This window comes from Cynocephalus volans, chromosome 3 (assembly GCF_027409185.1).
Source record: "Cynocephalus volans isolate mCynVol1 chromosome 3, mCynVol1.pri, whole genome shotgun sequence".
NCBI lineage: Eukaryota > Metazoa > Chordata > Mammalia > Dermoptera > Cynocephalidae > Cynocephalus > Cynocephalus volans.
Genome location: NC_084462.1, coordinates 17,621,814 through 17,648,878, shown reverse-complemented (window position 1 = coordinate 17,648,878; position 27,065 = coordinate 17,621,814). Strand labels below are relative to the sequence as shown.

The following is a 27,065-nucleotide window of genomic DNA, read 5'->3' as shown; positions in this document are numbered from 1 at the left end:
AATATCTGAGTCCCAGGGGACTCAGATTGGCTGAGCTCGTCGTGTGCCTGCCTTTTGGCCAGGCGAGGGTGAGGCTTTTGGACCCCAGGCCCACAAGTCCACACCCACTGGGGGTAGCCCAGCCAGCCACCTAGCATCTTGGTGGTGCTGTGTCTGTTTCACTAGACCCCGTTGTTGGGCATTTTGGTGGCTCCTGGTTTGCATGATTCCCAGGGTCCAGCCCTGTGCCCAGGAGTCTTTGCAGGTCTCTGATCATTTCCTTTAGGTGCAGTCCTGGACCCTCGAGAAGTCATGGAGAAAGGAGGTCTTCAAGGCTTTTGCCGAGTGAGTGTGGGTGTGTGTGAGGGTAGTTCTTCTCGGGTGCTCGTTACCTCATCTCCCTGACTCCAGCCAGTGCCAGGGGCCTGTCCAGGCTGGATCTGCAGGAGCCCCCGTCTGCCCCTGCAGTACACCTTGGACTTCTGGGCTCAGCCCTAGGGCCCTCTTCTGGGAATCCTCCATGGAGACCTTCCCTCCTCCCCTGACTCCCAGCCCAGTGTTGTCCTGTGCTGCCTAGGGGACAGGTGTGGAAGGGAGGTCAGCTGTTCAGGCCAGAGGCTCTTGGTCAGGTTCTGGGGAGTGGGGGTGCTCTGTGGCTCTGACCCCAGGCCACAGCCCCTCTGCCAAGAGGCTTGTGCTGATTGTTGCTAAAGCACTTCTCTGGGGCAGCCACGCAGTGGCCCTGGGAGTGGACACTTGCCCATATACAAGTAGAAGCTGAGGCCAGCCAGCAGCTGTGGGCTCCTGCTCCAGCCTGGCCACTTCTCTCCCAGGAACACAGCTTCAGCGCAGCTTCTGAGCCCAAGGGTGGGGGGTCCCTAGGTTTCTCCTCCCAGCAGGTGGTGGTTCACAAAAGCTTGGGGGGTCCGGACTGCCCCTTTTCCCCACAGTCTGTTCTGCTGACACCTTGGCTAGAGAAAAGCCAGGGGACAGGGGTTGAGGATGTGGGAAGTGCCTTACACGGCCTCTGAGGAATGGGGGATGTGTCCATGGCCGGTGGTGCTTGTGGCAGGACCATGGCAGGGCCTGGCCATACCTGTGCCTACCTCCTGGGATCTGCAGGGAGCCCTGCCCTGGTCCTGTGCCTGGCCCTCGGGGAACTGCTGCTCAGCACAGTGAAGCTCTGATGGGGGCACACTGGGCACTATGTCATGCAGGCCAGGGAACCACTCACACTGCTAGAGGCAGGGGACAGGAGTCACTTTCCAGAGAATATCCCTGAGCGAAGGTCCCAAGGAGGTCTTGAGTCTGCCATCTGCCCTGGCACTCTTAGGCTTCCGAGGGGTCCGTGGCACAGTGGCCACCTGCTAAGGCCATGGATAGGGATGTGAGGTCTATGGTGGGCCTTGGTCAAGGCCAGGGGCAGGACAGGGCCACATTTGGTGTGAGCTGACCACAGATTGCTTTTTTTTTCAAAGCCTACAGCACCTAGTATTCCCAGGCAGTCTTGTATCCAAATACTAACCAAGCCAGACCCGGCTTAGCTTCTGAGATCACACAAGATCGTGTGCTTCAGGATGGTATGGCCATAGATTGCTTTTGTTCTTGTCCAGAGCCAGAAGGCGTGGGGTGCTGGGGTGTACTGTCAGAAAACAGGCCAAGGTCTGCAGAAGGGCTGCTGGGAGAGGGGCTGTGTAGGGCCCCTCTACCCAAGGCCTGGGCTTTGTATGTCCCCAGATGTGCACAAGTGCACACCGTGTATCTGCACACACACCTGGAATCAAAGTTCTTGCATCACACGCAGACCTGCACACATTGGCCACCCTCAGCCCCCAGTTAGCATGTCCCTCTCTCCCCTAGAGGAGACCGGCTGAGGCCTGGGTCCCCATGAGGTGTTGATGTGCCATGGGGCAGAGCCACTGTGGCTGGGCCAGGCCTGTGCAGGCTGAGGGTGTGGGAGGAGGCCGGGCTGCCAGGAACCCGAGCGGTCATTCCATTTGCTGCTGAGGAGGGGGCCAGCCACAGTGCCCCCCGCCCAGCCCTGCCTGCTCTGGCCCCAAGCACTCTGGGCTGGGTTCCTGGCCATCATGGAGGGGTACTCCAGAATTCTCAGGGTGCATTCCAGCTCTGACCCCCAAGTTGGGTTGGGTTGTATCCTCCTGGCCACCTCTCCCCAGTAGGGGGGCCAAACCTGGGGACTAGGCTCCAGTCTGGCCCGATAGGCAGCCAGACCCGTCTGGTGGTCACTCCTGGCTGGGACCCCAGGGTGGCCAGTGGAGAGGCACTTGCAGATAGGCTTGGGGAAGGGCAGAGGAATCTTCTGGGTGTTCACACCAGGAGACGTGTTTGAGCGCAGGGACCAAAATAGACATGCTTGCTGTTCCCTCTGTGAGGCGGAGGGCGCAGCGTGGGCAGCAGGAGGTCTGGGGCTGTGGGCTTCTTCCACACCTCCCCTCCTCCCTAGGCTGCAGGGCGTAGGGCAGGGACTCGGCCTGTGTTTAGGGAAACTGGTGGGTGCTTCTCTCTGAAGGCCTCAGCCCAAGTCCTGCCTTGCTGGGCCTCCTTCCAGGAGATTCCTAGAGGGCAAGGGCCGGCATGGCATGTGTAGCCTAGGCACATGTTCATGTGATCGCATAGACCTTGGACCTTGGGGGTGGGGTAGACGGGGACACAAAGTCAGGCCCCCTCTCCCTGGCTCCTGCATGGCCTCCACTGGATGTGCTTTCTTCAGGCACGGCCACGAGCTCACCGTCATGGAATTCATGAAACCCAATCCTGGCCTGGTGGAAAATCTGTTTTTAATTTCTGGGCAGCATCACTGGGAGCCTCTGCACAGTGTGTGTGTTGAGGGGGGAGGCAGGGGGCTGTAGCCGTGCAGCCGGCTCGGCGCCCAGTCAGCCCGGCCCAGGGAGAGCTGAGGCCTTTCCAGAGGCCTGGGGACCCCAGGCTCCCCACTTGTCCGTGTGTGACACCCGCTTGCCCCTAGCCCCGGGCTCCTAGTCTGTATAGTGGGTGCCAGCCCCACCCCAGGTTGTCTAGGGACCCACAAGACATCATGTGACACCAAGTAAGCACACAGTGGGTGCACAGGCCAAGGGCTGACCCTAGAGGAGCCCCTTCCCAGTGGGTGACCCCAGACATGGGAGAGCTGTGGCAGTGGCTTGCACATGCTGAGCCAATCTGTGGACTCCCCATGCGTGGGCCCGGCCCTGATGTGCCCTCCCCTTTCCTCACCCTGGCCTAGGACACTATTGGTTTCTAGATGGTTTTGTGGGACCAGAGTCCCTCAGCCGGCCTTGGGATGTGGGACTCTGGCCAGCCTCTCAGATACCCCCAAACCTGTCTCTTCCTCTGGAGAAGGGACTTGGCAGATCCAGGGCTGGGATGAGAGCCCCCCCCATAGAGGCAAGTGGGAGGCCCACCCCTCTTCCCTCGCCTACACCTCCTGTCTGTCCCCCACCCTATCCTCCCTGGCACTACAGATCAGGCCTAACCCCCACCCCTACCCCCAGTCCCAGCTGCCGGTGGACCTTCACACACAGAGACATTTGTGGCCTGGACCTGTGCCAGGCCTCTTCTCATGCTGTCCTTCCAAGGATGCTTTCTACACCTGTCACGGTGCCTGGCTGGCACCCACCAACCCCACCATGGCAGTTTAGGTGACATGCCTTATTCTTCAACCTGGTTCCCTTAGCCTTAAAGCTTCCCAGGCTTGTACTGTTGGGGTCTTGGGAGCGTCCTTCCCCTCAGCACCCCAGCCCCCACAGTCAGCCAGACAATCTCTGTCTGTTGTGTCAATCTGGGCCCCACAGCTACAGCTCCAGAACTGGTGCTGAGAAAGGACACCACCACGAAGGCTGACGTTCCTCAGTTTCCCCAGAGCCTGACCCAGGAATGAAGGCCCTTTGTGTGGTGACTCATTCCCCAACTCCAGTGAGGCGGGCTGGACTGTGTGTGACGACTCAGCCCCCGCTCCAGTGAGGCGGATGGGACCATCACCCTGTTTGTACCTGAGCGTGTGGAGGCACAGACTGATGATGTTCCAGGTCCGCAGTGGGATTTGTACTTGGCCTCCTCTGGAGCTTTGCCCTTCACCACCTGCCCGGGCTGCCTTTTGGGGCAGGGATGGCCTGAGGAGGGGCATGGCCTAGCCGAGGTAGGACAGGCCTGCATCTGGCCACTTTTTCTCGGGCACTGCTCCTGCCACCAGCCCCCACTGTGTTGCACGTTCCGTCTCCCACCTTTGGGGGCTCACTGGCCCTCACTGGTCCCTCTCAGTACCATGGACAATGGTGGGTCCTCCAGCTGTGGTCATATCACCTGGAATGCTGCTTCCACCCCAGCAGCCACATGACGTTGGGTAGGTCCCCTGACCACTCTGAGCCTAGCGGAGTTGCTCCAAGACTGCTGAATGCCTGCACCTGGCTGACCCTCCCAGAGGGCCGGCCAACAGGGAAGCAGCTGTGGGCTGGGACAGCAGGGTGGCCACTAGGGCTTGGGTTAGGGGACAGCTGTAAGCCCATGTTTTCCATCAGTGTCCCTGTGAGGGCCCTCAGTGGAGGAGGGGGCTCCACAGTCTGGCCATGGGCCACAGTGGCCTGCAGAGGAGTTGAGTGGGTTGAGCAGCTCTCAGGGTTAGGTGCTAAGGGCACAGGGGAGCAGTGCTCTAGCCCGGGTGTGTGTGTGTTTGAGCAGCAGCCTGGGGGGTGGGAGCACGTGTGCAGCAGGCAATTGTCTGTGGTTTGGTATGTGCTCCGCGTGTGGCTTGCTCTCTTGCAGGCTGCCATGCCCAGCTGGGGCTCCCCGTGCGGGTGGCAGATGGTGACCCTGCTCTATGGTCATGTGTGGCCCTCCCGCCATCTGACCATTTCGCTGTGGCTTGTGCTGGCACAGAGTGCATGGTGTGTGGAGGTGCACATGTGTGGCTGAGGGGCACCTCGCAGGTTGGGCCGGAGGTGGAGCAGGCGTGAGCAGGAGGCAGGTGGTGGGCCTGGAGGCTACAGGCTCCACAGCCACTGACTCACAGCCCCCTCTATGCCATGGTCTCCGACTGTGGAATGAAGGCCCCTGCTGCCCAGGCTTCGCACAGGATTCACTGGCATGCTGTGGGCCCTACCCTCATAGAGCTGGGCTGGCTTGGGGCCACCCACCTGTGTAGGGAGCCAGGTTGGGGGTCAGGAAGCCTCACCTTACAGATGAGGAGCCGAGGCTCACACAGGACAGGCCACAGAGTGGGATTTGGGCTCAGGTCTCTGACATCCTGGGGACACCCTGGAGGAGGTGGCTTGTGCCAAGTGCTGGGGGACAGTGGGGGTTCTCTAAAGAGGAGAAGCATATGCTCAGGTCTAGAGGCCAGAGAGCCCCCACACCCCAGCCCAGTCCTACCCCCTCCTTGTCTGCCACTGCTCTGGGGCTCCCCCACCAAGGGACTGGTAGGACTTGGGTCCCCTGACAGGCCTGACAGCCTCAGAACAAGGCCTGGGTCTGACCTGGGATGGGGTGGGGCTTCTGACCTTGAGCTCTGTGGCTCACTGGGTGTTTCCAGAGTAGGTGGGGGGTTGGGGGGCCACAGGGCACTGGGGGAGAGTCTGGGTACAGGCCAGGGAGGCGGGCATCTTCAGTGGATACAGTCCATGGCTTTTGGGCTTTGAAAAGTATGGGGTGGTCCAGGGCTTAGAAACAAGATCTCTAGATTAGGGGGCAGTGACTGAGACCTCAGGAAGGGGTCAGCCTATGGCCCCTGGGTACATGTGTGGCCAGTTGAGCCCTCACTGTGTGCACTCTGCAGAGCCAACGTGGTTCCCGGCAGCCACACTGCGGCCAGTGGCTCAGGATACAGCTGAGCATCTCGCCTTGCCTAACCAAGCCCTTACATCACTTCCACTACAGACGGAAAATTCCATTTGGTCAGAGCCCAGATGCTGATCAGACATTTCCCATTCTCTTTCTGAATGGGCCCAGGGAGAAGCAGAGGAGACGCCAGCCCTGTGGAAAGAGGTGGCTGGGCCACGACGGGAATGCTGCTGGCCTGCTGCCCCCTCGGAAGGCTGTCCTCTGGGAATCTAGTCTCGGGAGATGGGGACAGAGGTCCTGCTGTCCACAATACTTTCCTCCCAAACAGCCTGACTCAGGCTGGAGCACTGGGTGCCTGGACCCCCAGGCAGGAGGAAGCAGCTGCCCACTTTGCTGGGTACCTCAGTGCCTGGCCTCATGCACCCCAGACAGGGACAGGCTCTGCTTGTTCACAGTGGTGGACTGTGACCCTGGGTGTCTCGTGCCAACTTCTCTCAGTGTAAAAGGGACAGTGCCATCATCTTGCTCGCTTCATGGGCACTGAGGGAGGCTGTCCCAATACAGACCCCGCAGCTGCCCTCTGGCCCCAGGAGCTGACCAGTGAGGCTCAGTTAGCAGCTGGCCCTGTTCAGGGAGGAACACACCCTGACAGAGAGAAAGCTGCCCCATTCTTTCAGAGTTTGGGGATGGGGTAGGGCCATCATGTTTCTTGAGTGCCTACTGTGTACAGGCTCAGCACAGCAGTCCTGGGAGGTAAACAAGAAGAAGGCAGAGACTCAGAGGGTGTCCCTCTCCCCAGACTTCATTGCCAGATGTGGCAGTGCCCCTGCTCCATTGATAAGCTTGGCAGAGCCTATCAAGCACCCCCTCGGGAGAGGTGCAGGCAGACCCCAGGGCACAGAGGGTGGAAATAGGGTCCCTGTCCTTGCAGTCAGGGGGCACTTCCTGGAGCTGGGCCAGGCAGACTAGGAGGGGTGGGGTGGAAGGACACTGTGCCTAGACACCTGGCTGCCTTGAGTGCAGGAGGTGGGAGTGATGGGCACCAGGACCTCCACCTGTTGCTACCTCCAGGGCTTAAGTGACTCTTGAATCCTTGGGTGACACCCCCCACACCCAACAGCCCCAGAACATGTTCTCACCTTCAAGGACTTGGCCCTGGGGTTACTTGGTGCTGGTCCTACCCTTGCCTCGCCCCCTCGACTTAAATAGGAGTAGCACTCTCTTGGGTTGTGGTCAAACCTGTGTGCCAGGCTGTCCTGACTGGCCCATCACCTCTGGCAAGTGTCCCAATGCCCGGGGTCTTGGGGAGCCCTCTGGGAGCATTAGATCCTGGGAGCTCATGGGGCCAAACCTTCACGTTCCTGTGTGTGTGGGCGTGACATGCATGTGTGTGGGTGTGAACATGTGCTTGCACTTTGTCCCTGAGTAGCACTGGGCCCTTCCCCTTCCCCAGCTCACATGGCTGCACAGCTGGACCTGGAAGGGTCCTCTCACTTCTGCATCATTACACCATTGGCTCATTTCATCCCCTCAGTACCTTGCTAGAAAATGATGTCACTGTCTCCATTTTATACATGGGGGAAACTGAGGCACTGATCCAAGCTCATGTTTGAGAACCAAGTGGAGCAGCATTTGGACCTTGCCCTCTGGTTCCCCAGCGAGCCAGGCTGCTCCTCTAGGGCCTGAGTTTTAGGGATGGCTGGGGGTCCTGCCTCCTTCCGTGGCTCCCTCTTCTGCCCTGTGCCTCTGCCCAGCAGCAGGTAGTGTCAGCCTCTGGGAATGAGACCAGGGCGTTCCTACCCTCCATCTCAGCTCCTGGTGGACCAGGGCACCAGCAGGGACTGTCCACAAGCACTGTAAACCGAGCGGCACTCAAATTCTAGTTTCCCATCGCCTCCTCCCGGTGGCCCTCATGGCTTCCTGGGCCCTTCTGTCATGGGACAGCCCTGGAGGTGGGTTGGAAAAGTGGTCACAGCCATTTTACAGATAAGGAACAAGGTGCAGAGAGTAGCAGGGCCTGACTGGAGGCGTGAAACCCAGAAACCCAGAATTGGCAAAGCCGGGGCAAAGACCCCAGGCAAACCAGCTTCTGGGGCCTCCCACACCCGGGCTGAGAGAAGCTCTAACAAGTTCCTGTTTTGTGTTTTAGTTATAAAGGAAGTACACGTTCACGGTTTTTTAAAAAAATGAAAGCTACAGAAGACGGATGGAAGTTCAGTGCGCCCTCCACTCCCCCCTGCCCAGGCGACTGCAGCACCTTCAAGAAGCACGTGGCCCGAGGCTCAGTGCGGCCAGCCCCTTGGCCTCCCTGCGCATGTGCTGACTGCTTGCTAAATACCCTTCCTTCCACCCAGAATGTTCTTTTCTTCCCTGACCTCTCCTGGACTCAGATGTGTTCCCCTCAAGGAGGCGGTCCTGGCCGCTGTTTAAACTTGCAGATTTGCCTGGCACTCCCACCCCATTCTACTTTCTCTGTGTTCTCACGGCCCCCTCCCCTTCCAGCGGCCCCAGGGCTTAGGAAGATGTGATGATGTTTAGTTGCCCCACCACCCTGGGTGGTTCTGAGGGTGCGCAGTGCTGCCTGTGGGCCCCTGAGTGTGCCTGGCACTAGCAGTGATGAGTCTGGCTGTGTCCCCACCCCCCACTGGCTGCAGGCACCTCCACTGGCTGCCACCCGAGGGATGGGCTGGCCTCCAGATCCACATCCTGTTTGGCCAGGGATGCTTATCTTGCCCTGCCTCAGTTTTCTCATCTGGCAAGTGGGAATGGGTTGTCCTGGCGCCACGGAGGAGATGATCTGGGCCTGTGAGCTTTTTGATGTGTCCTGATGTGTCTTTGATGTGTCTTTGATGTATCTGAGTGCTGGCTGAACTGGCCAGGTTGGGCTCCCTGCCTGTGGGCAGGTGCGGGGGCGGGCCCAAGAGGCTGGGTGGCCACCTGAGCCAAAGCTTAGGTGCCTGTTTAGGTTCTGCCTGCTGTGTGCCTGGGATCGACACCTTTGTCTCACTCCAGGGAGGATCTCCCTGAGAGGACATGCGTTGTGGATGTAGGATGGAGCCCAAACAGGCCTTCCCAGAGTTGTGCCCTACAGTGAGCAGGGATAGGGCGGGCGGGGTACAGGGGAGTGAAAGTGACTCCAGCCAGGGCCTGGAGAGCTCTCTGAGTGAGAGCAGGGGGAGGGCTCCCCAGAGGGGCTGGCCTGTGTAGGGCCGAGATGGGGCTGGCTGATGTGGCCCCCAGAACTGTAGGGATGTCCAGGGTGGCCCTGTTTGTGGGAGTGCAGTTGTCCATGAGCACAGGTGCCTTGGAGCTGTGTCAGCTGCCCTCATAGGTCTGCTCTGCCCTTTGCCCCTGACCTATGAGGATGGGATGGGCAGGGCCTGCAGTAACCAGCTGGTGGGTTGGCACCTTTGCTCTGTGCCCAGCCCCACACAAGTGAGGGCAGATCCAGGGAGCCTGAGAGAGGTGGCCATGCTGCTTAATATTTACCGAAGACCGACTGTGAAGTCGGGGCCTGGGCTCAGTGGGGGTGGTGCTGAGCTGCAGGGTCCGTTAAGGTGACACCTCCCCATGTGACTGGCCCCTGGCCCTCAAGTAGGTGCTTGATTCCCTCCTGGAGACTCTTGCTGTGGCCTGGCCTGTCTCCACCTCCCTGTGTGAACTTGGGCAAGCCCTCCTGGGCCTTGGAGGCCCCTCTCTGACATGAGCACCCTGGGACCTCAAGGGAGACCTGGGCTGATGAAGTGGTTCTGGTGCCAACCCCTGCTAGACTGTTCCCCTCCCCCACCCAGCCAGCCAGCAGGGCACTCAGGGCCTTCCCTGCAAGGGTCCTCCCCACTGTGCCTTGGACAGGGGCAGAGGCCCAATCTCCAAACAGCACATCAGCCCCCAGAGCGCCAGCATGGATTTGGACCATGGTGGTTTGGTTCCGGCCCACGTTGGCTGGATGTGCAGGCCCAGATCATCACCTCCCTGGCCAGGTGGAACGGGGAGAGAGAGACCCACCTCCAGGTATGGGGATCACCAGGCTTCCAGGAGAGCAGGGAGCACCATCCTCCTACTGCCTAGCAATCATCTCCTGGGAGACAGCCCACTGGGCACCAGGGCCACCAATCCAGTGGCCCCTGCCAATCCGTGGCTGATTCTTTCACCCCGAGGGGGGCTAGGCAGGGTACATTCTGCCCAACAGCTCCCCAGGCTCAGGCCCCAGGGAGGGCCTCAATTCCTGAAGAGTTCAGACCTGGGAAGGAGAATGTTTTTCTGCAGCAGTTCAAGCACGGGCAGCTGAGAGTACCCAGTGGTCACTCCACAACACTGATGGCCCCGTTGTTGACATCCACCCCTCTGTGGGCACCTCCGACTTGGGTACTTCAGCCCCCACAATGAAGTGCTGCCCATGTCAGCTACCACCCCCCACCCTGGTACAGGAAGTGTGCTGAGGTTCTGGAGGGGCTGTGCCGTGGGCAAGGCCTCGTGGCCAGTAAGTGGCTGCATTTGAACCTGGGATTACAGGGTCATGGAGCCTGAGTCCTTTTTTTGTACATTTTCTGAAGCTTCTCTGAAGCCTGGTTTCTTTATCAGGAAAGTGGGTGTGAAAGCACATGTCCAGGGAGGAAGGGCTGGCGCCTCTCCCAACAATGGACAGCTCTGGGCTGTGTCCCTATCACCCCCTTCCCACAGCGAGTGCTCAGGAAATGTCATTGCTGAGTCAAGTAAACCGCTTCCTTTAGGAGATGCCCAGCCTCAGGACAGAAGGGCTCTGCTGTCCCTTCTCTGTTCAGTCTTTTGTCCTGAGCCCAAGGAACGCAGCACCAGAAGGTTGTTCTAGGAGCAAGGCCCCCTGCCCGGCAGAGCTGTTATATGGGAGCAGCCCATGCAGCCTGTAGGGGTGATGTCCCTGGGACAGTCCCCATCTCATCCAACACAGTGGGACTCCACCAGGCAGTGCACACGCCAGTCCTAAATGCAGCTCCTCAGAGAGCACAAGGCAGGGGAATGGCCCCTCCCTCTCACGGCCCCCAAGATGGGCATGAGCGCCTGATGGTACTTCAACATTGCTCACCCCCCCAAACTCTTTCATTTCAACACGGGGGAGTTCAGCCCCCAGGGAGCTCCCCATTTTCCTAACAGCTCCTAAAACCTCACCACTAAAATTGGGAGAGAATCCCTCCTAGGACTGAGGTGGGAGAGTTCTGGGCCTGGGAGGGGCACAGACCCTCGGACTCTAGGACCCTCGTGTCCCAGGAGCAGTCTTGGGCTGGTGATGGGATAGGGAGGCCATGCGCACAGCACCTGGCCCTACAGCAGCTGGCTGAAACTTCACCTCTTCAGGAGAGGCGGCATCACCCCTTTCCACAGAAGAACGAACAGGCTCAGGGAGGTCAAGGCACTTCTCAGCCACGTGATCAGTCAGCAGTGAGCTCCCTCTTTGTCACCCCTGTTCTTTGGAGCCTGGTTGGGTACCCTTGTTCAAGCATGTCCTGGGTACCCACCCTAGACTGTGGGACCCAGGAGGTGACAGGCCGCTGTGGGGAGGAGGCACGGCCTGAGAGGGGCACGGAGGCCTTAAGCCAGCCCACCTGGCCCCCAAGTGGGGCTTGGGATCAAGTCCTGATGTCATAGTGCAGAGTTGAGGATGGGGACTCTGGAGTCCCAGGTGTGCAATCCAAGCCTGGTGACCACAGCATGTCACTTGGGTGTTGGGAGCCTCCATCCCTCACCTGTAAGTTGGGGACAGGGCCCACCTCCCAGGGCTGTGGAGAGGAATGAATGAGAAGTATATGAGCCAGGGCCCTTGGTCCAGGACAGGGTGGAGTTTGCTGTTACTGGTGCCAGGGCAGAGGGTCCCCCCCCCCCCCCCCCCCCCGCCCTCTAGCACTGCTTCCTCACGTCCCGCAGGCGCTGCTGCTGCTGGGGGCCACCGCTCTGGCCTGCCTCGCCCTGGACCTTCTCTTCCTGCTCTTCTATTCCTTCTGGCTGTGTTGCCGGCGGCACAAGACCGAGGAGCACCTGGACGCCGACTGCTGCTGCACAGCCTGGTGCGTCATCATCGCCACGCTGGTGTGCAGGTGAGCACGCAGGAGGGAGGCAGGGGCGGCCCACGTGTGGGGCGGGGCCGGAGGGGAGGGGCCTAGGCGAGAGGGACAGGGGCCATGCCCTCATCAGCCTGGCCCTCCCCAGCGCTGGCATCGCCGTGGGATTCTACGGCAACGGGGAGACCAGTGATGGCATCCATCGGGCCACCTACTCGCTCCGCCACGCCAACCGCACGGTGGCCGGTGTCCAGGACCGTGTGAGTGTCCGCAGAGTTGGGGGGCTGGAGAGCGCCCCTCCTGCACCCGAACCCTGTGCCTGAGCGTGTGGGAGGAGGCGATGGGTGGGGGCAGTTGCGTGCAGGAAGGGCCCCAGCGTGTGGGGAGTGGGGGGGCATGTTCCTGGCCTCACGCTCCCGGTGGGTCTCCGCCGCAGGTGTGGGACACGGCAGTGGCCCTGAACCGCACGGCGGACCCCAACCTGCAAAGTCTGGAGCGGCAGCTGGCCGGGCGGCCGGAGTCCCTGCGGGCCGTCCAGAGGTTGCAGGGCCTGCTCAATATGCTGCTGGGCTACACAGCTGCCATCCCCTTTTGGAGGAACCCCACCGTGTCAATGGAGGTGCTGGCCGAGCAGGTCGATGTCTACGACTGGTACAGGTGCAGTGAGCCCTCTTTCCTGCCTGCCCTGCCTGAGCCTACTGCACCTGGGTTAGCATCACCCTTCCTGGGCCAGTTTTGCTCTCAGCACCTAGTACCTGTGGTCTTATGGGTGGGTAGCAGGGTCAATGGAGGTCTCTGGCAGTGGCGGGAATCCCTCAAGTGGAAGTGTTTCTCAGAATCAACACCAGTCCCCATGTCCCAGAACTGCCTGTGGATGCCCCTCCAGGGTACCAGGCTGTTTGCCCCAGCTCTGCCTACACTGGCGCAGCTGCCCCCACACACCACCTCCTCTCACACGCCCAGCACTCCCTCGTCCCTTCACACTCCCTCTCACTGGCCCCACACGCCCCTCACCCTGGCCCACACCCACCATGTGCCTGCAGGTGGCTGGGCTACTTGGGCCTGCTGCTGCTCGACGTTATCATCTGCCTCCTGGTGCTGGTCGGCCTCATCCGAAGCTCCAAGGGCATCCTGGTCGGGTGAGTCTGGGTGGGAGCATGGGGCGGAGGGACAGGGTGAAGCATCTGTAGCTTCATCCCCCCACCATCAGTGGATCCCAACCACAGGGTATGCAGTGAGACCCCAGCAAGACCCTCGCTGGCTGGTCTGCCTGAGCGCGGGCTCCTTGTGGAGAAGGTCTGCTCTGAGCCGCACTCTCAGCACTCAAGGCCTGTGCCCCTGTGGCCAGCGTCTCCCAACCCAGTCTTGGTTTCCTGCTGTGCCCCTCCCCGCTCCTCCTGTGAGAGGCTGCATGTGGGGCACTTGTAGCCTAGAGATCTGAAGGGACCTGCACAGGTCCCCAAGTGCTTGGGGACACCAGGTGAGCAAGCTGGGGCCCCTTCCTCTATCTGCTCCTTCCTTGGCTCTGGAAGCCATCTGGGTTCTAGCCCTGTCTCTGCCACTAACGAGGCTGGTAACCTTGGCAGGTGGCTCATTAGTGCTGAGCCTAAAGACAGAGTGACAGCTGTCCATAAGGTAGCTGTGAGGTATTATTACTGTCCTTCGCTGCACAATCACATAGCTGTGCCCTGGCTCCTACCTGGGCTGGGCGATGGGAAAGACCAGAGAACATTCCAGCCCTGCCCACGCAGCACTCACAGGCTGTGGAGGGATGAAGGAGTAAAACTGTGTGCCAGAGGTGACAGCGCCCTAGAGAGATATAAAGCTGGTGGGGGGGGGGGGTGCAGGTGGGCAGGGCAGTGTGCTGTGTGCAGGCTCCACCTAAGGAGACTGAGGGAGGGACAGTGGAGCAGAGGCTCAAGGGGGCAAGGGACGCACCAGGAAGGACGTTTAACCTCCAGCGCGCAGGCCTGCAGTGGGGTACACGCAGAGCCTCAGGGAGCCTGGGGAGGTAGGTGAAGTCAGGCCTCAGGTGGCAAAGGGGTTTGAGCACAGGAAGGCTTGGTCTGGCCAAGGTTAGGTGGCTATGTGGATAGCCCGTGAGGGCTGCAGTGAAAATGGAGATTGTTATCTGCTGAGAAGAGGGGCCTGGGGAGGGGCTGGGGAACAAGAGTGGTGGGACCCACCTGGCCTTCTAGCCGAGCTGAGGCCCGCCCTCCCTGCTCCCAGCTCTGAGCTCTCTGAGCCCCACCCCAGCTGGGAGGGGGAGCCATCTGGGCCCTGGGCCTTGGGCAGCTCTGGCTGAGGCCAGGCCATGGGAGGAGCCACAGCCCCTGGGTGGGCTGGACCCCCAGGTATGCCCTGGGACCTGGCCCTCCAGCCTGCAGCCCAGCAGGTGGCACACCCCCCACCCCCAGCCGGGGGGCTGCTGACTGGCTTTCTTTTCCCCAAGGGTCTGCCTGCTGGGGGTCCTAGCCCTGGTCATCAGCTGGGGTGCACTGGGCTTGGAGCTGGCTGTGTCTGTGGTGAGTGGCAGAGGGATCAGTGATCCTGTCTGCTGGGTCTAGGTGTGGGAGAGAGGTGGGGAGAGCCATACTCTTCCCCGCCCACTGGCCATCTTCCCCTGGGACACTGGGTCTCAAGAGGAGTGGGTCCTGCCCATGGGCACACAGCATGTCTGCGCCCCCCATGATTCACAGTCCACCCTCCTGAGCTGAAAGCAGATCCTGGAGTCAGTTCTACCCCTGAGGGTAGAGGACAGCTTCACTTTGAGGCCCAGCTTAGTCACCCCCTCTTCTATGCCCATGCCCACCTCAGGGCTCCAGCGACTTCTGTGTGGACCCCGACACCTACGTGACCAAGATGGTGGAGGAGCACTCGGTGCTGAGTGGGGGTGAGTCTGAGGCCTCATCGGAGCTGGTGCCCCAGGGCTGGATGGGCCTGGGAGAGCGAGGTGCCCGTGCCCTTGTGGGCCCCGGTCTCGGGGAGGCAGATCCCGGGCCAGGTAGCCAGTGAGAACAGGATCACCTTCCCCAGTTGGAAGTCTCTGCAGAGGACGGGGACAAGTGCCATGTGAGGCCAGTGACACAGCTGCTGCAGAGCGGGCGGGCAGGGGAAGCCTGCCAGGCAGGCTGTGGAAGTGGAGCCGGAGGAGGCTGCATCTCATGCAAAGGCCCCGAGGCAGAGACGCTTGAGGTGTTTCAGGGCTGCGCCACAGTCAGGAGTTTGGGTTTTATTCTAGGGGGTAAGCCATTGAAGGGTGGAAGCCAGGGAGAGACGTGGTCCATGATTGAGTGCTTTTTCTAAAAGCTCCTTTGGGCCACTGGAATGACAAGAAGGTGGGGGGTCGGACGGGGGGGTGAAATGTTGAATTCCCTCAGGCAGAAGACAGTGGAGACAGCCTTGGCTTGAACAAATTGGGCAGAAAATGGGAGGGGATGTGCTTTGAAGGCGGAGCCAACAGGACTTTCCAATAAGTTGGATGTAGGTGGAAAGGGGTTAAGAAGTCCACATCCCTGGTCCTTGTGGGAGTGTGAACTGAGCTGGGGGCTAGGGAATCGGAAGTTTTGGCCGGCTTTACAGTGCATGTTGGACACTGCAGGGCAGGTGGACGTAGGAGTCTTGGCATCGGGTGCAGTCAGGGCTGGAGGCTGCTACCCGGTTATGAAAGTATTGCAGGTTCCTAAATAGAAAATAGAGGAAGTGTCCTTTTGGGGGTGGGGGGTGGGGGAGGTGGAATGGCCTTAAAATGCTTGTCCCTGTCAGGGACCATCCTGCCACCCTTTGTCCACCAAAGCCACAGTATTAGCATGTGAGCTAGATTTTTACACTTGATCTTAGCCAAAAGGCCGAGAAGCGATGTGAACTAGATTTTTAGATCATCTTTTTGAGGGGAACCAGTTCTGTTGAAGCCTGAGGAGTTCCCAGGAGGTGATGGGGGTGGGGGGCAGGCATGCTTTTCTGGGGGCTGGCAGGACTGGTGACTGCTGTCCCTACCACTGTCCTTGGCCTCGGTGTCATCAGCCTGGCCTCTCCAGGCCCCCACTGCTCAGGACTCTTGGGACCTCAGCAAGCACGAGCTGCCCCAGCCACATGCAAGTGTGGGCTCCAGCCTGCAGGCCACAGACAGCTCTCACAGGAGGCCCGTGAGGCTAACTATTGGCTCCCTTTTACAGGTGGCTAAACTGAAGCCTGGAGCTTTCCTATGTTTTTAAATACTTTTATTATTCTTCCAACTTGTAAAACAACTTTTTTTCAACACGCTTTTTTGATTGGAAGAACTAAACTGGTAGAGAGTTTAGAAGGAGGGACCCAAGCAATGGGCAGGTGTGCAGGGCCCCCGGGCTCACTGAGGCTTGATGGGAGCCCAGACTCCGGCACCCACACCCATGGACAAACCTTGCTGCCCCAGGCCGCGGGCCAGCCTGCGCCCAAACCCTTGCTGCCCCTTCGCCTTCTGCTCTGTTGCCCCTGACAAGGGAGCTTTCTAGAGCTCCAGTGCCAGCGTCACTGTAAAGGAAAGGGCCCTAACCCCTCCCATGGGCCCACTGAGCGGGCAGGCAACCGGGAGCAGGCAGATGGGGCCCAGGGCCGCCTCCCTTGACTCTGGCCAGGCTTGGATCTTCTAGGTTTTTCAAGACGCTGGAACATCAGAATTATAAGTAAATCCCCCATATTGAAACTTTGGATGCTGAATTAATAAATATTTTAGGGTGGATTAGACAGACAGGCCACCTGTGTCCTGGGCTCTCCAGGCTGCAACCTGTAGGCTATGTCCTCTCTTCTTTGGGGTGACACTCTAGCCTGAGTACTGTTGTTCTGCCCAAGTGACCTGTGAAGGAATGGGCCCAGAGGGGTTTGATGCTTGCCCAGCGTGGAGTTTTCTGCCTCCTTCCTCACCCCACTGCTCTGTCCACTGTTTTAGAATGAGGAGGGGTCCAAGGCTTGCTCCCCAAAGATGGTGCACACTGCAGGGAAACAACTCAGAATAGAAGAGTATGGGCCCTGGCCCTGGTCTCCCTGAAGGCCACAGCTCACTCATAAACGTGCACGTGTACTCACACTCATACACAAGTGAACACACACGTAGCTACACACATGCACACACGTTTGCAGCACATACATACACAGACATGCTCGTATGCACACACACTGACACATAAGCGCACACATGCAGACATACACAGGCACACACATGCAGTCACACACATGTGGAGGGCTGTTATGCTCAGCCCATTCTGACCTCTCTCTGCAGACATCCTGCAGTACTACCTGACCTGTTCACCCTACACCGCCAACCCCTTCCAGCAGGTGAGAGTCTGGCCTGGTCCTGAGAGGCCAGGGTCAGGGGCTGGGGTGGGGGGAAGGAAGGAGGGAGGGAAGGACCTTGCGTCTGTGTGGGGAAAGCCAAATAGGCCCTGTGCCTGGCCTTCACAGCCCAGACGTCTGCAGCATACTGGGATCACAGGAGCAGTTGGTACAGCTGGGCAGAGACTCTATTGATATCACTAACTGCCCCTTGGGTTACCACCCGGCCACTGTGGTGCAAGCCTTTTGGGGTGACCTGCTTAATGCCCCACATCCCTGGTCCTCCTTTCACTCCTTGTGTTGCCCCTGGAAACCCCTGGGGGCAAAGCTCATCTGGGGCAGGTGTGGGAGGAGCCCCCTCTGTAGAAGAACATCTAGGCCTCCTGGTGGTAGAATTTGAAGGGGCCAGCAGCATCAACAGGTCAAACCCTTTACCCACTGCCTGGTATTCCACCAGGACTGAGGGCCCTCTGGGTTAAAAATGCCATGCTTTGCTTTCTGGGGAGGGTGCGTGGCTCACTGCTGCCACCCCAGTGGTGTATTGTCTCTGGGTGTGTGGGTGGCCTGGGAGGAGCACGGGAGGGGCACCCTGTGTGGGGTGGCGAGGCCTGGTACATCCAGCCCACCTGGGAACCTTGATGGCCTCTCGGGCTGGGTGCCTCTTGGGCTGCTCTGCAGTGCAGGGGGAGGGGGGGAGGTGATCCTGGGGGGAGGAAGAGGTGGACTGGCTTCCGCCCCACCACCCCACCGGAATCAGCTGCCTCTCTGTGGAGCAGAAGCTGTCGGGCAGCCACAAGGCACTGGTGGAGATGCAGGACGTCGTGGCTGAGCTCCTGAGGAGTGTTCCCCGGGAGCACCCAGCCAGCAAGGTAAGTGGGATCCCCTTTTCTCAGCTTGAAAGGAATTCATGGTGCAAACACGGCTCAGGGCACATTTGGAAAAGGCACCAGAATGGCCTGATGGGAACCTAGTGGGGGTCGTTCCTGTCCCCACCCCCCCATATAGAGCCACTTTCTTTTTTCTCCCCTCCCTCTCCCTTCATTTCTTTTCCCTGGGGATTTTTGGTAAGTTTCTAAAAATAATTTTGTTCTTTATTTAAAAAGTAATACAAACTCTTTGTATTTTTAAAAAATGAGGAAAGGGGAAACAGAGGAAGGAATAAAATAAATCTGTTCTCAGGGTGAGGCGCACCCCCTCGGGGGCGTTCTGGAAATTTGAGAGGATTATTGTTTTTCCCTGTAGTGTTCTGGGCCCTGGAAATTTACACATTAAAACAGATGTTACTATCTCCTGACAAAAACCCACATCTCCTTGGAGGTGTTTGGTTTACCTGTGGGGATGCCTGCGTCTTTGTGCACCGCCCCAGATTTGGGGACAGAGAAGAGAGTGTCTTGTGGACACAGCTGTGGCTCTCAAATTCCATTTGGGGTAGCGAGTCCTTTTCTAAGAAACACAGAATTTAAAAAAAAACATATACACACACATTACTTTAAAGTTACTTTCTTTTATTTCTGCTACAGTTAGAACACCCTTTTGATTTTTTTGCAATCGAGAGAGTAGGTAGGTGTATTAATTTGCTCGGGCCGCCGTAACAAAGCACCCCAGACAAGGCGGCTTAAACGACAGACATTTATGTCCTCACAGTGCTGGAGGCTGGACATCTGAGATCAAGGTGCAGCAGGGCCGGTTTCTCCTGAGGCCAGTCTCCTTGGCTTGGAGATGGCTCTCTTCTCCCTGTGTCTGCACATGGTCATCCTTCTGTGCATGTCTGTGTCCTGATCTCTTCTTATAAGGACACCAGTCATGTTAGATTAAGGCCTCCCTAGTGACCTCATTTAACTTACTCACCTCTTTACAGGCCCTGTCTCCAAATACATTCTGAGGGACTTGGGCTAGGGCTTCAACATAGAATATTGGGGGATACAATTGAGCCCGTAACAGTAGGTTCTATTCTCCTGAAGTCCATTTCAAGATTGTAGAAAGTACTTAGAAAATGACCTGGATCCCCCCTCCCAAATGAGCCATTGACCTTGAGTGATACATACCCCCCAGGACCCCCTGCTCCGAGTCCAGGAGGTGCTGAATGGTACAGAAGTGAACCTGCAGCACCTCACTGCCCTGGTGGACTGCCGCAGCCTGCATCTGGTGAGAGGCAGCGCCCATTGCGGAGTTGTCACAGCTCGGGGGGCGGGGGACAGACTGGCAGAGGGGAGCTGCTGGAGAGGAACAAGGGGAACAGCTCGGTGGGTGGGAGACAGTGGGGAGCTGCTTGGGGGGCACTGGTGGTGAATGGGGACTCATGAATAGCTGGTGGGTTCTCAGTCCAACCTCCTGGTGGTGGGTGGTCCAGGCTGCTGTGGCTGGGCCAAGGGCCCACGTGTCCCATCTCACACTGCCTGTCTTGCCTCTCCCCTGTCTCTGTGGGTCTGCCGTCTCACCCTGTGCCGGCTCAGGACTACGTGCAGGCGCTGACAGGCTTCTGCTACGATGGCGTCGAGGGCCTTATCTACCTGGCCCTCTTCTCCTTCATCACAGCCCTCATGTTCAGTTCTATCGTCTGCAGCGTCCCACACACCTGGCAGCAGAAGAGGTGAGGGGCTCACAGAGGGCCTTGGGTTTGTCCCAGGCCACACAGCATATGTAGGACATTTTAGGGACATGCCCTTCTGGACACCCATGTCCCAGTCCCCAGAGGTGGGGGACAAATGCTACCTCACCTCGTAACACCCTCTAGGCCTGTGCAGCACCTTTGAGGCCACTGGCTCCCAGGTGAGCATCCCCATTTCACAGAAGCAAAATGCTCATTCTAGAATCACATGAGTCCAGAGCAGGCAGGGAGGAGAACTGGGGTCTTCTGCCCCCTAGGGCTGGCTGTGTACCCCATACCCCGACGGTTGGACTAAGAATGTCTCATCCGTGTCCCCTCGCAGGCAGTCAGTCCCCACCTCAGGGTGCAGGTGTGCAGAGCTGTGGGTGGAGAGGCTAGCTGTCCAGCTGTGTGGATAGTCCAGTCTGCAGGGGACAGTTCAGGTGGCCATGGACTCCAGTGGGTTGACCAAGATGGAAGTCAGCTCCCATGGAGCTGCTGTGTCCTTCCTTATCTTTGAATGGGGGGGTCTGGTGGCCCCTGACTCAATCTCCCATCAGCACTGGTTGAGTGGTGTATAGCGGTGCCAGACTCCTTCCCTTGCTGGGGCCCCCATGGCCCATCTCCCAGACCCTTCACCTCCCCCCCTATTTGGGCTATGACTGCTTAATGGCCCATCTTGGGTGAAAAGTAGCTCAGCTCCGATTTCTCCCCTTTGCCTGGATTTCTATTCTATTATTCTCTCTTGTAATGCCAATGGTGGAGATGATGGTGATGGTGTTGGATGTCATGTTTGTGATGGTGCTGATAGTGATGATGGTGGTGGTGGTGATGGTGAAGGTGATGATGGTGGGGGGGTGATGGTGGTGATAGTGAATGGCAATGTTAATAAAGATGGCAGCTGTTGGGGAATGGCTAAGAACACAGCCCTGGAGCCATGTGGCTAGATTAAGATCTTGACGCTACCCTTATATTGTGTGACTGGACAGGTAACTTAACCACCCCAGGCTTCAATTTCCCTGAGTGCAAACTGGGGGTTATAAGAGGACACAGGTCAGGTGAGCGCTAAATGAGCCACTATGTGTGAAGGCCCCTCCCTGGGCTTGGCTGGTGGTCACCGCCCTGCTGACAGCTACCACTGTCCTGCTTCTGCAGTGCTCACTACCAGGAGCAAGGCGAGGAGGCCCTCTGTGCAAGGCCACCAGGTTGATGGTAACTCCCCACCAGGCCGTCCACCACTCCCTTGCCTCAACCTGCAGCAGTTAGCGCAGAGTGGAGGACAGAAAGCCAGAGGGCAGCAGGGCCGGGAAAACCTGGCTCAGGCCACCCAAGGATACAGACAGGCCCTGTAGAGCCAAAAGAGCTCAGACTCCAGGCACCCAGCCTTCTGTGCTCCCCTAGGAGGGGCCCTGTGCTCTTCTGATAACCACAGTCTGTGCTGCCATGTGCAGGCCGTGGTGCAGAGCCTGGCACTCTTAGCATCCCCTCCCCTGCAAGGGGAGAGAGCTGAGGTGTGGAGCCAGGTGACTTGTCCACAGTCCTGGCATGCCAGAACTGCAGCCAGGTGTCTCAGCACCAGAGCTGGCCCTCCGCAGGTCTTGTAGCTACATCCCTCCTGCCAGGGCCTGAGCCTGTGCTGGGTGTCCCTCCCTGCAGAGGCCCTGATGAGGATGGAGAGGAGGAGACTGCCCCAGGGCCGCGGCAGGCGCATGATAGCCTCTACCGTGTCCACATGCCCAGCTTGTACAGCTGCGGCAGCAGCTATGGCAGTGAGACCAGCATCCCAGCCGCGGCACACACCGTCAGCAATGCCCCGGTCACCGAGTACATGTGAGTCATGGGGAGCCCCTGGGGTCACAGGCACATCAGCTGCGGCTTAGAGTGGAGTCCAGCCAGGGGCTAGCTACCCAAAGGACAGGAGGAGTATCCTCTTCTGTGACAGCAGAGAGGGGGGTAGCCAGGAGGAGAAGGGGCTGCAGGTGGGGTCGGCCTGGCATTCAGTGATCCCTGCTCCCAGATAAAGCCAGTCAAGGGGCCGTAGGGAGGCCACATGGTCAGACGGAGGCTCTGTGTCTAGGGCCCAAGGACGCTGTGGCCAAGGGCCCCGCAGCCCAGCTATGTGGTGGACATGAAGCCAGACAGGAGGTGGGCTCTGGCCAGGCCAAGGTGGGCAGGCGGGCAACCTGTGGGCCCACTCTGAATCCTTTGTTCCTGTGCTGGGTTCATGGGACTGCCAGTGAGAAAGGATGTGCCCACCCCTGTGGAAGTCAGGATCAAAGACTGGGGTGCTGGGCAGAGCTGGGTGGGCACAGGATTTGCCTGGCTCTAAGATGGATTCTCTCAAACAAAAGCTGGGACTGCCGTCTCAGGTCACTCACAGCCTGTCTCTCCCCTCACACCTCAGGAGCCAGAATGCCAATTTCCAGAATCCCCGCTGTGAGAACACCCCACTCATTGGGCGCGAGTCCCCACCACCCTCAGTAAGTATTGGGACAGGAGGGTGGGTGGGGAGACCCTTGGCCTCAGAGGAGGGCCACCACTCTGCCGCCTTGGTGGTCTGGTGCAGCTCTCGTGGGCAGTATGGGCTCCGGGGGCATCTGTGAGCCTCCCGTGGTGGGGGCCCAGTGTGGCTCTCCATAGCCTGGCCTCTCCACAGGGCACCTGGCCTCAATAGATGGGGCTGAGTGGGTTGGCCTTGAGGCGCCCGGAGCCAGAGTGGGGAGCCTGGAGGGCCAGTTGCCTGATGGGTCAGCTCTGGGGCCCTTTCTTGGGGAAGGCAGGCAGGTGGACCCGAATGTGCTCTTCCAGCTCAACTGGGTGGGGCCCTGGGGCAGGGCTGACACCTCTCTCTTCCCACCCTCCCCTTGGGCCTCCTGGACCTGTGGTGGGGGCCACCCCCCCCAGTTCCCAGGAACCCCAGCCTTGCTTCCTTTTTTCCTTTCTTGATTATTTTCCTGAGTGTTCACCTGGGTCTCAGCCTATGGCTGTTCCAGCCTGGACCTGGTGTTCCCTCTGACCTTGGGAGGAGACACAGATGGGAGGGGACAGGGTGGTTTTGGTGCACCAGGAAGGAGCTTGTGGAGAGACCAAGGGCCTGTTGGGCTTCCTGGAGGGCTGGGCCACCAGGATAGGGCCAGAGAGGCTGAAGGCCATCTCGCTTTAGAAATACCCAACCACGTGGCACAGAGCTGGGCCTGGGGTGCCTGGGACCTATGCCCAGTCCAGGGGCTGAGAGGCTCGGAGGCTGTCCCATGCTGTGGCTCCTCAGTCACACACTGCTGTCTCATCATCATCCCCACACAGCCCCGCGGCCTGCTCGGGCCGGTCCCGCACCCTGGGGTTGAGGCCGCCCTCTCTCTCTCTCTCTCTCCTGCACCCCTCCCACTCTGGGCCCTCCTAGCGCTATCTGGCTGCCCTGGACTCTGGCAGCCACGCGGGCTGGCAGTTTAAGCCCATGGACAGTGCCCGAACGCTGTGGTAGCTGCCCTCAGAGTGACAGGTACTGACCCACCCGAGTCCCCGCCCCGCACGGCCACAGCCTGTACCTCCATGCCTCGCCCCCACTCCTGCTCTCTGCCCCTTTCCACCAGTGCTGACCTCAGGCCCCAACCATCCTGGCCTGCTCAGCACCTGTCCGGCCAGCTCTGGGCAGCACAGCACAGCTACAGAGACCTCTAATGCCGGCCCTGGGCCCACCAGCCTCACTGTGGGGGTAGCAAGCCCCCTTCTGGGCTTAACCTGCCCCCCAGTCCAGCCACCTGGCCTCTGGGGACTCTGCTAGCAGCTGCAAATGGCCCCAGCCCCTCTTATCACCTCTCAGCAAGGAAACCACCCACGCAGACCCTGTGTGGCCTGTGCCTCGGGGTGTGTGGCTATCAGGTCCAGCTGTCAAGGCATAGCCCCGCATGCCAGGCAGTGCACACAGGTGTGTGCGATGAGCGTGCACGCTTCTCCTGCTGTCCCCACCCAGTCATGTGGGTGCTTGCTTGGGCTCCTTCAGGGGCCCAGGCTGCTGCCCACCACCCCATCCCATCATGTGCCCCCCCACCCCCACCCTGCTGCATGTCCATGGAATGATGTGCCTCCCTGGTGCCGCTACTCCTCCCCCCTGCCCCCTTTCCACAGCCACCTGACAGGCTGCTCACAACTTTCTAGTGTTCTAGGAGGGCTCCCAGAGACCCAGGAAGCATTGTTCCTCTGGATCTGGGGACTGTGAGGGCCAGCCTGGGGTCCCTGGGGCTGCTGGGGCCCACCTAGGCATGGGTGCAGCCAGCCTGCCAGGCCTCTTAACCACTGACGACCCATGGCATGAGCCATGCCCCCCATGGGCAGGTGAGCCTGCGCATAGCCTGGCCTCAGACATGCCTTGTCTGTGTGTTCCTCTGCAAGCACACACATGCACTCACACATGCATGTGCACTATTGAGGCCTTCACACTTCCAGTTGGATGAGGGTGGCCAAGATGCACAGGCCGTGTGCAGAGGCGGGCAGGCTGGGGGCTCCCCCTCCAGCCTCCTCTGTTCCTGAATCTCAGACCTGGGAGCCACAGTGGGCAGCAGCATCACTCCATCCTGGAGGGTCTGGGGGGCTTTTGGGGTCCTCCTTCCCCAGGGGTGAGGGGGTAGAGCGGCTGTGTGGCTGAGTGACCCAGGGGATGCCCTCAGGCTGGGGCCTCCTTACTCCTGTAGGCTCCTGGCTGTGGCCTGGCTTCAGAAGCCCCTGCCCAGAGGAGGCCTCGTCCTGGCCCCAGGGTTCTGGACAGGGCCCTGAGGCAGAGGCCCAGGGTCTCAGCCCAGCAGTGGCAGGCAGCCTGCATGTGGCCTTCAGGTCCTGGGTGTACAGGGCATACTTAGAGCCTTTAAGCTCTGGCTCTTGGGCGGTGGCACAGCTCTTCCTGGCCGAGGCCCAAATGCCAGTGATGTGGGTATGGGGGTGACATGCTCATGTAACTGGGAGAGGAGACTCATCCCCTGGCCCTGAGCCTGGGAGTCAGGGCAGACCTGTGCTCCCTGGGGGCCATGACCTCCCTCAGCCCCAGCCAGCCCCTCCCTGAGCCCCTTGCCCATGGGGCTCTGTCAGCCACACCACTGTGCTGTCGCATTCTGCCCCCCAGGGGTTGGCTTCTGGCCCACCAACCAAGGATTGTGCTGGGGAGGCTGCCGGCTGCCCCCAGCTATGTCTCCAGGGCCCTGCTGACCACCTTCCCCCCTTGTCTTCCTCCAGTACACCTCCAGCATGAGAGCCAAATACCTCGCCACGAGCCAGCCTCGCCCTGACTCCAGCGGCAGCGGCCACTAGACCGCACACCGGCCAGCCACCCGCCCCACGTGCCAACTGCCCCCACCCCTCCCTGTGCCAGCACTGCCACTTACACCCCATGGCTGCCCGCCGGACCCTCTGCATGCCATGCCAGACCAGCCTTGGGTGCATCTGCAGGCCACTAGCTCCCTCCTCTCCCCTCCCCGCAGGGGGCACAGATGCCCAGCACAAGCTCCAAGCAGGGTTGAGAAGCAGAGGCTCTGGGCCTGCACCCTAACTTGGTCACACACCTGGACCGACATGTGGGAACACTGCCACCAACACCCTGGCCCTGCTCAGGCCCTGCTCCCCACATCCCTCTACCCTCTGGGATTCACTGGGCCCTGCTCGGTCTGGGCCAGGTGCTCTGCCCCCAACATGCTTCCTCTGCAGATGGCTGTTGACCTGCTGGTCCTCTGACCAGCTCACTGCACGCTCCTCTCCAGCCCTGCTTCCCACCTGCTGTCTCCTGCTTCCCTCAGAGCCTCTCTCTGCCCATCCTCGCCTTCAATGCTCCTGTGGATCGCTCCTCAGTTCATAGGCATGGCAGGAGTCCCCTGTGCCAGGCATCTGCTGGCCACTGAGCGAGGGGTACACACTCAAATGCTCAGCTCTGCACACCTGGACCCTCCCGCGGCCCCTGCACACCATCTCTCTGCAGTGTCTGTAGCGCTGTCTCTCACCCATGCTGCCTACTTGACCACAGGCTTGCTCCTCCTGCCAGCTGCCAGAAGCCTCCAGGGAGGCCCCCTTTCTCTTCCTCCTGCCCGGCATCGCTCTCTCCCTCAGTGCCTGCCCTGCCTGAGGCACCCAGCCCTCCACGACAGCAGGCGCCATGTGGAGCCCAGGCTGCACACCCGGCCCCCCAGTGCTGGCCGCCTTCTTGGTGCCAAACCCCCTCCCCACCCCACCCCCAGAGACTTGGCAGCTTCGTCTGGTTCGTTTTTTTGCACTAACCACATTTGTCATCTCTAGGGCAGGCTGGGGCTGTGGGTCAAGCCCCTTCCTCCCCTCTTGGTTCCATTTCCATGCAGGACAGGCGCAGTGTCCCCAGAGCCTAGCCTCGGAGGCTGGACTCAAGCTGGCTGTGAATGTGCCCTTAGCCCCTGCTGCGCCTCTTGGGACTAACCACTAACCTCACTCTCAGCCTCCATGGGTGCTCCTGGCTGACCCAGAGCCAGTGAGTGGACCCGCAGTCCAGGCTGGAGCCAAGGCCCAGGACAGCTGGCTGGGAGCTGGGGCTGGAGTCACCGTTTCTTTGTGGGGTGCTGCTGGGGAGGGGCCAAGACCAACAGGCAGCCCAAAGGGCCTGGAGACCCCTCCCTGGGCAGGTGCTGCCCCAGGAGGACCATGTCCTCAAGAACAAATATCACATGGGCTTTGGGCTGAGGTCCTTTGTGGCTTCAGTCTCCCTACCTGTGAAGTGGGAACAGGCTTCCCTAAGGTGCTTTTGGCTTTAGTGTACAATGTTTGCTGTGCTTCCTGTCACGGAGGGTGGAGCCACCCCCCCAAATCAGGACCGGGAAGTTCTGCCCATTCTAGCCCCAGCCCTGGCCCAGCCAGCCAAGACAACGAGGCTCAATACATGCTCTGGCCTGTGTGCCAAAGTCAGGGGCAGCCAGAGGGCCTCTGGACAGCCACAAATAGGGGCCATGGCTGGGCCCCTCAGGGGAGGTGGCCCCAGCAGTTTACAGACATATGGTTCTTCCTCCTAGAGCAGCAGGGCAGCTACCTGTACCAGAAATGTCCTCAGCCCTTCCCTGGGGCAAGGCTCCACCCTGCCCTTTTCCATGACCACCCTTTCTTTGTGCTGGTGTCTGGGACCAAAGGAGGGTGGGGTAGGGAGTCTGATGGGGAGGGGAGTCAATGGGCCTGGGGTCTGAGCCCCCCGGGCACAACCAAACCTTCGTGGAGGGAAGTCTGCTCCAGACCCCACGTGGCCATCAGTCTGAGCCCCCACAGGGCCACGGAGTCCCAGCCACAGCCGACCTGCCCAGTCTTCCCACTGGGATTGACCCCACCGTGGGAGCTTTCCTGGCTGCAGCTCAGGAGGGAAGCACTGGCACCTC

At 59.8% G+C, this 27,065-nt stretch overlaps 1 protein-coding gene across 1 annotated transcript in view; it reads left to right on the top strand.

Annotated features, from left to right (window-relative positions):
- Positions 1–26,864, top strand: part of TTYH3 (tweety family member 3) — a 32,020-nt gene extending 5,156 nt beyond the window's left edge. The window contains exons 2-14 of the mRNA XM_063090562.1: positions 11,671–11,840; positions 11,953–12,064; positions 12,241–12,461; positions 12,848–12,943; positions 14,257–14,329; positions 14,622–14,697; positions 17,059–17,114; positions 17,888–17,980; positions 19,164–19,256; positions 19,565–19,701; positions 21,355–21,528; positions 22,103–22,178; positions 24,922–26,864. Of these exons, the coding sequence (XP_062946632.1) occupies positions 11,671–11,840; positions 11,953–12,064; positions 12,241–12,461; positions 12,848–12,943; positions 14,257–14,329; positions 14,622–14,697; positions 17,059–17,114; positions 17,888–17,980; positions 19,164–19,256; positions 19,565–19,701; positions 21,355–21,528; positions 22,103–22,178; positions 24,922–24,996 (1,452 nt within the window). The 3' untranslated portion in view covers positions 24,997–26,864. The remainder of the gene's footprint in view (positions 1–11,670; positions 11,841–11,952; positions 12,065–12,240; positions 12,462–12,847; positions 12,944–14,256; positions 14,330–14,621; positions 14,698–17,058; positions 17,115–17,887; positions 17,981–19,163; positions 19,257–19,564; positions 19,702–21,354; positions 21,529–22,102; positions 22,179–24,921) is intronic.
- Positions 26,865–27,065: the final 201 nt, after the last annotated feature.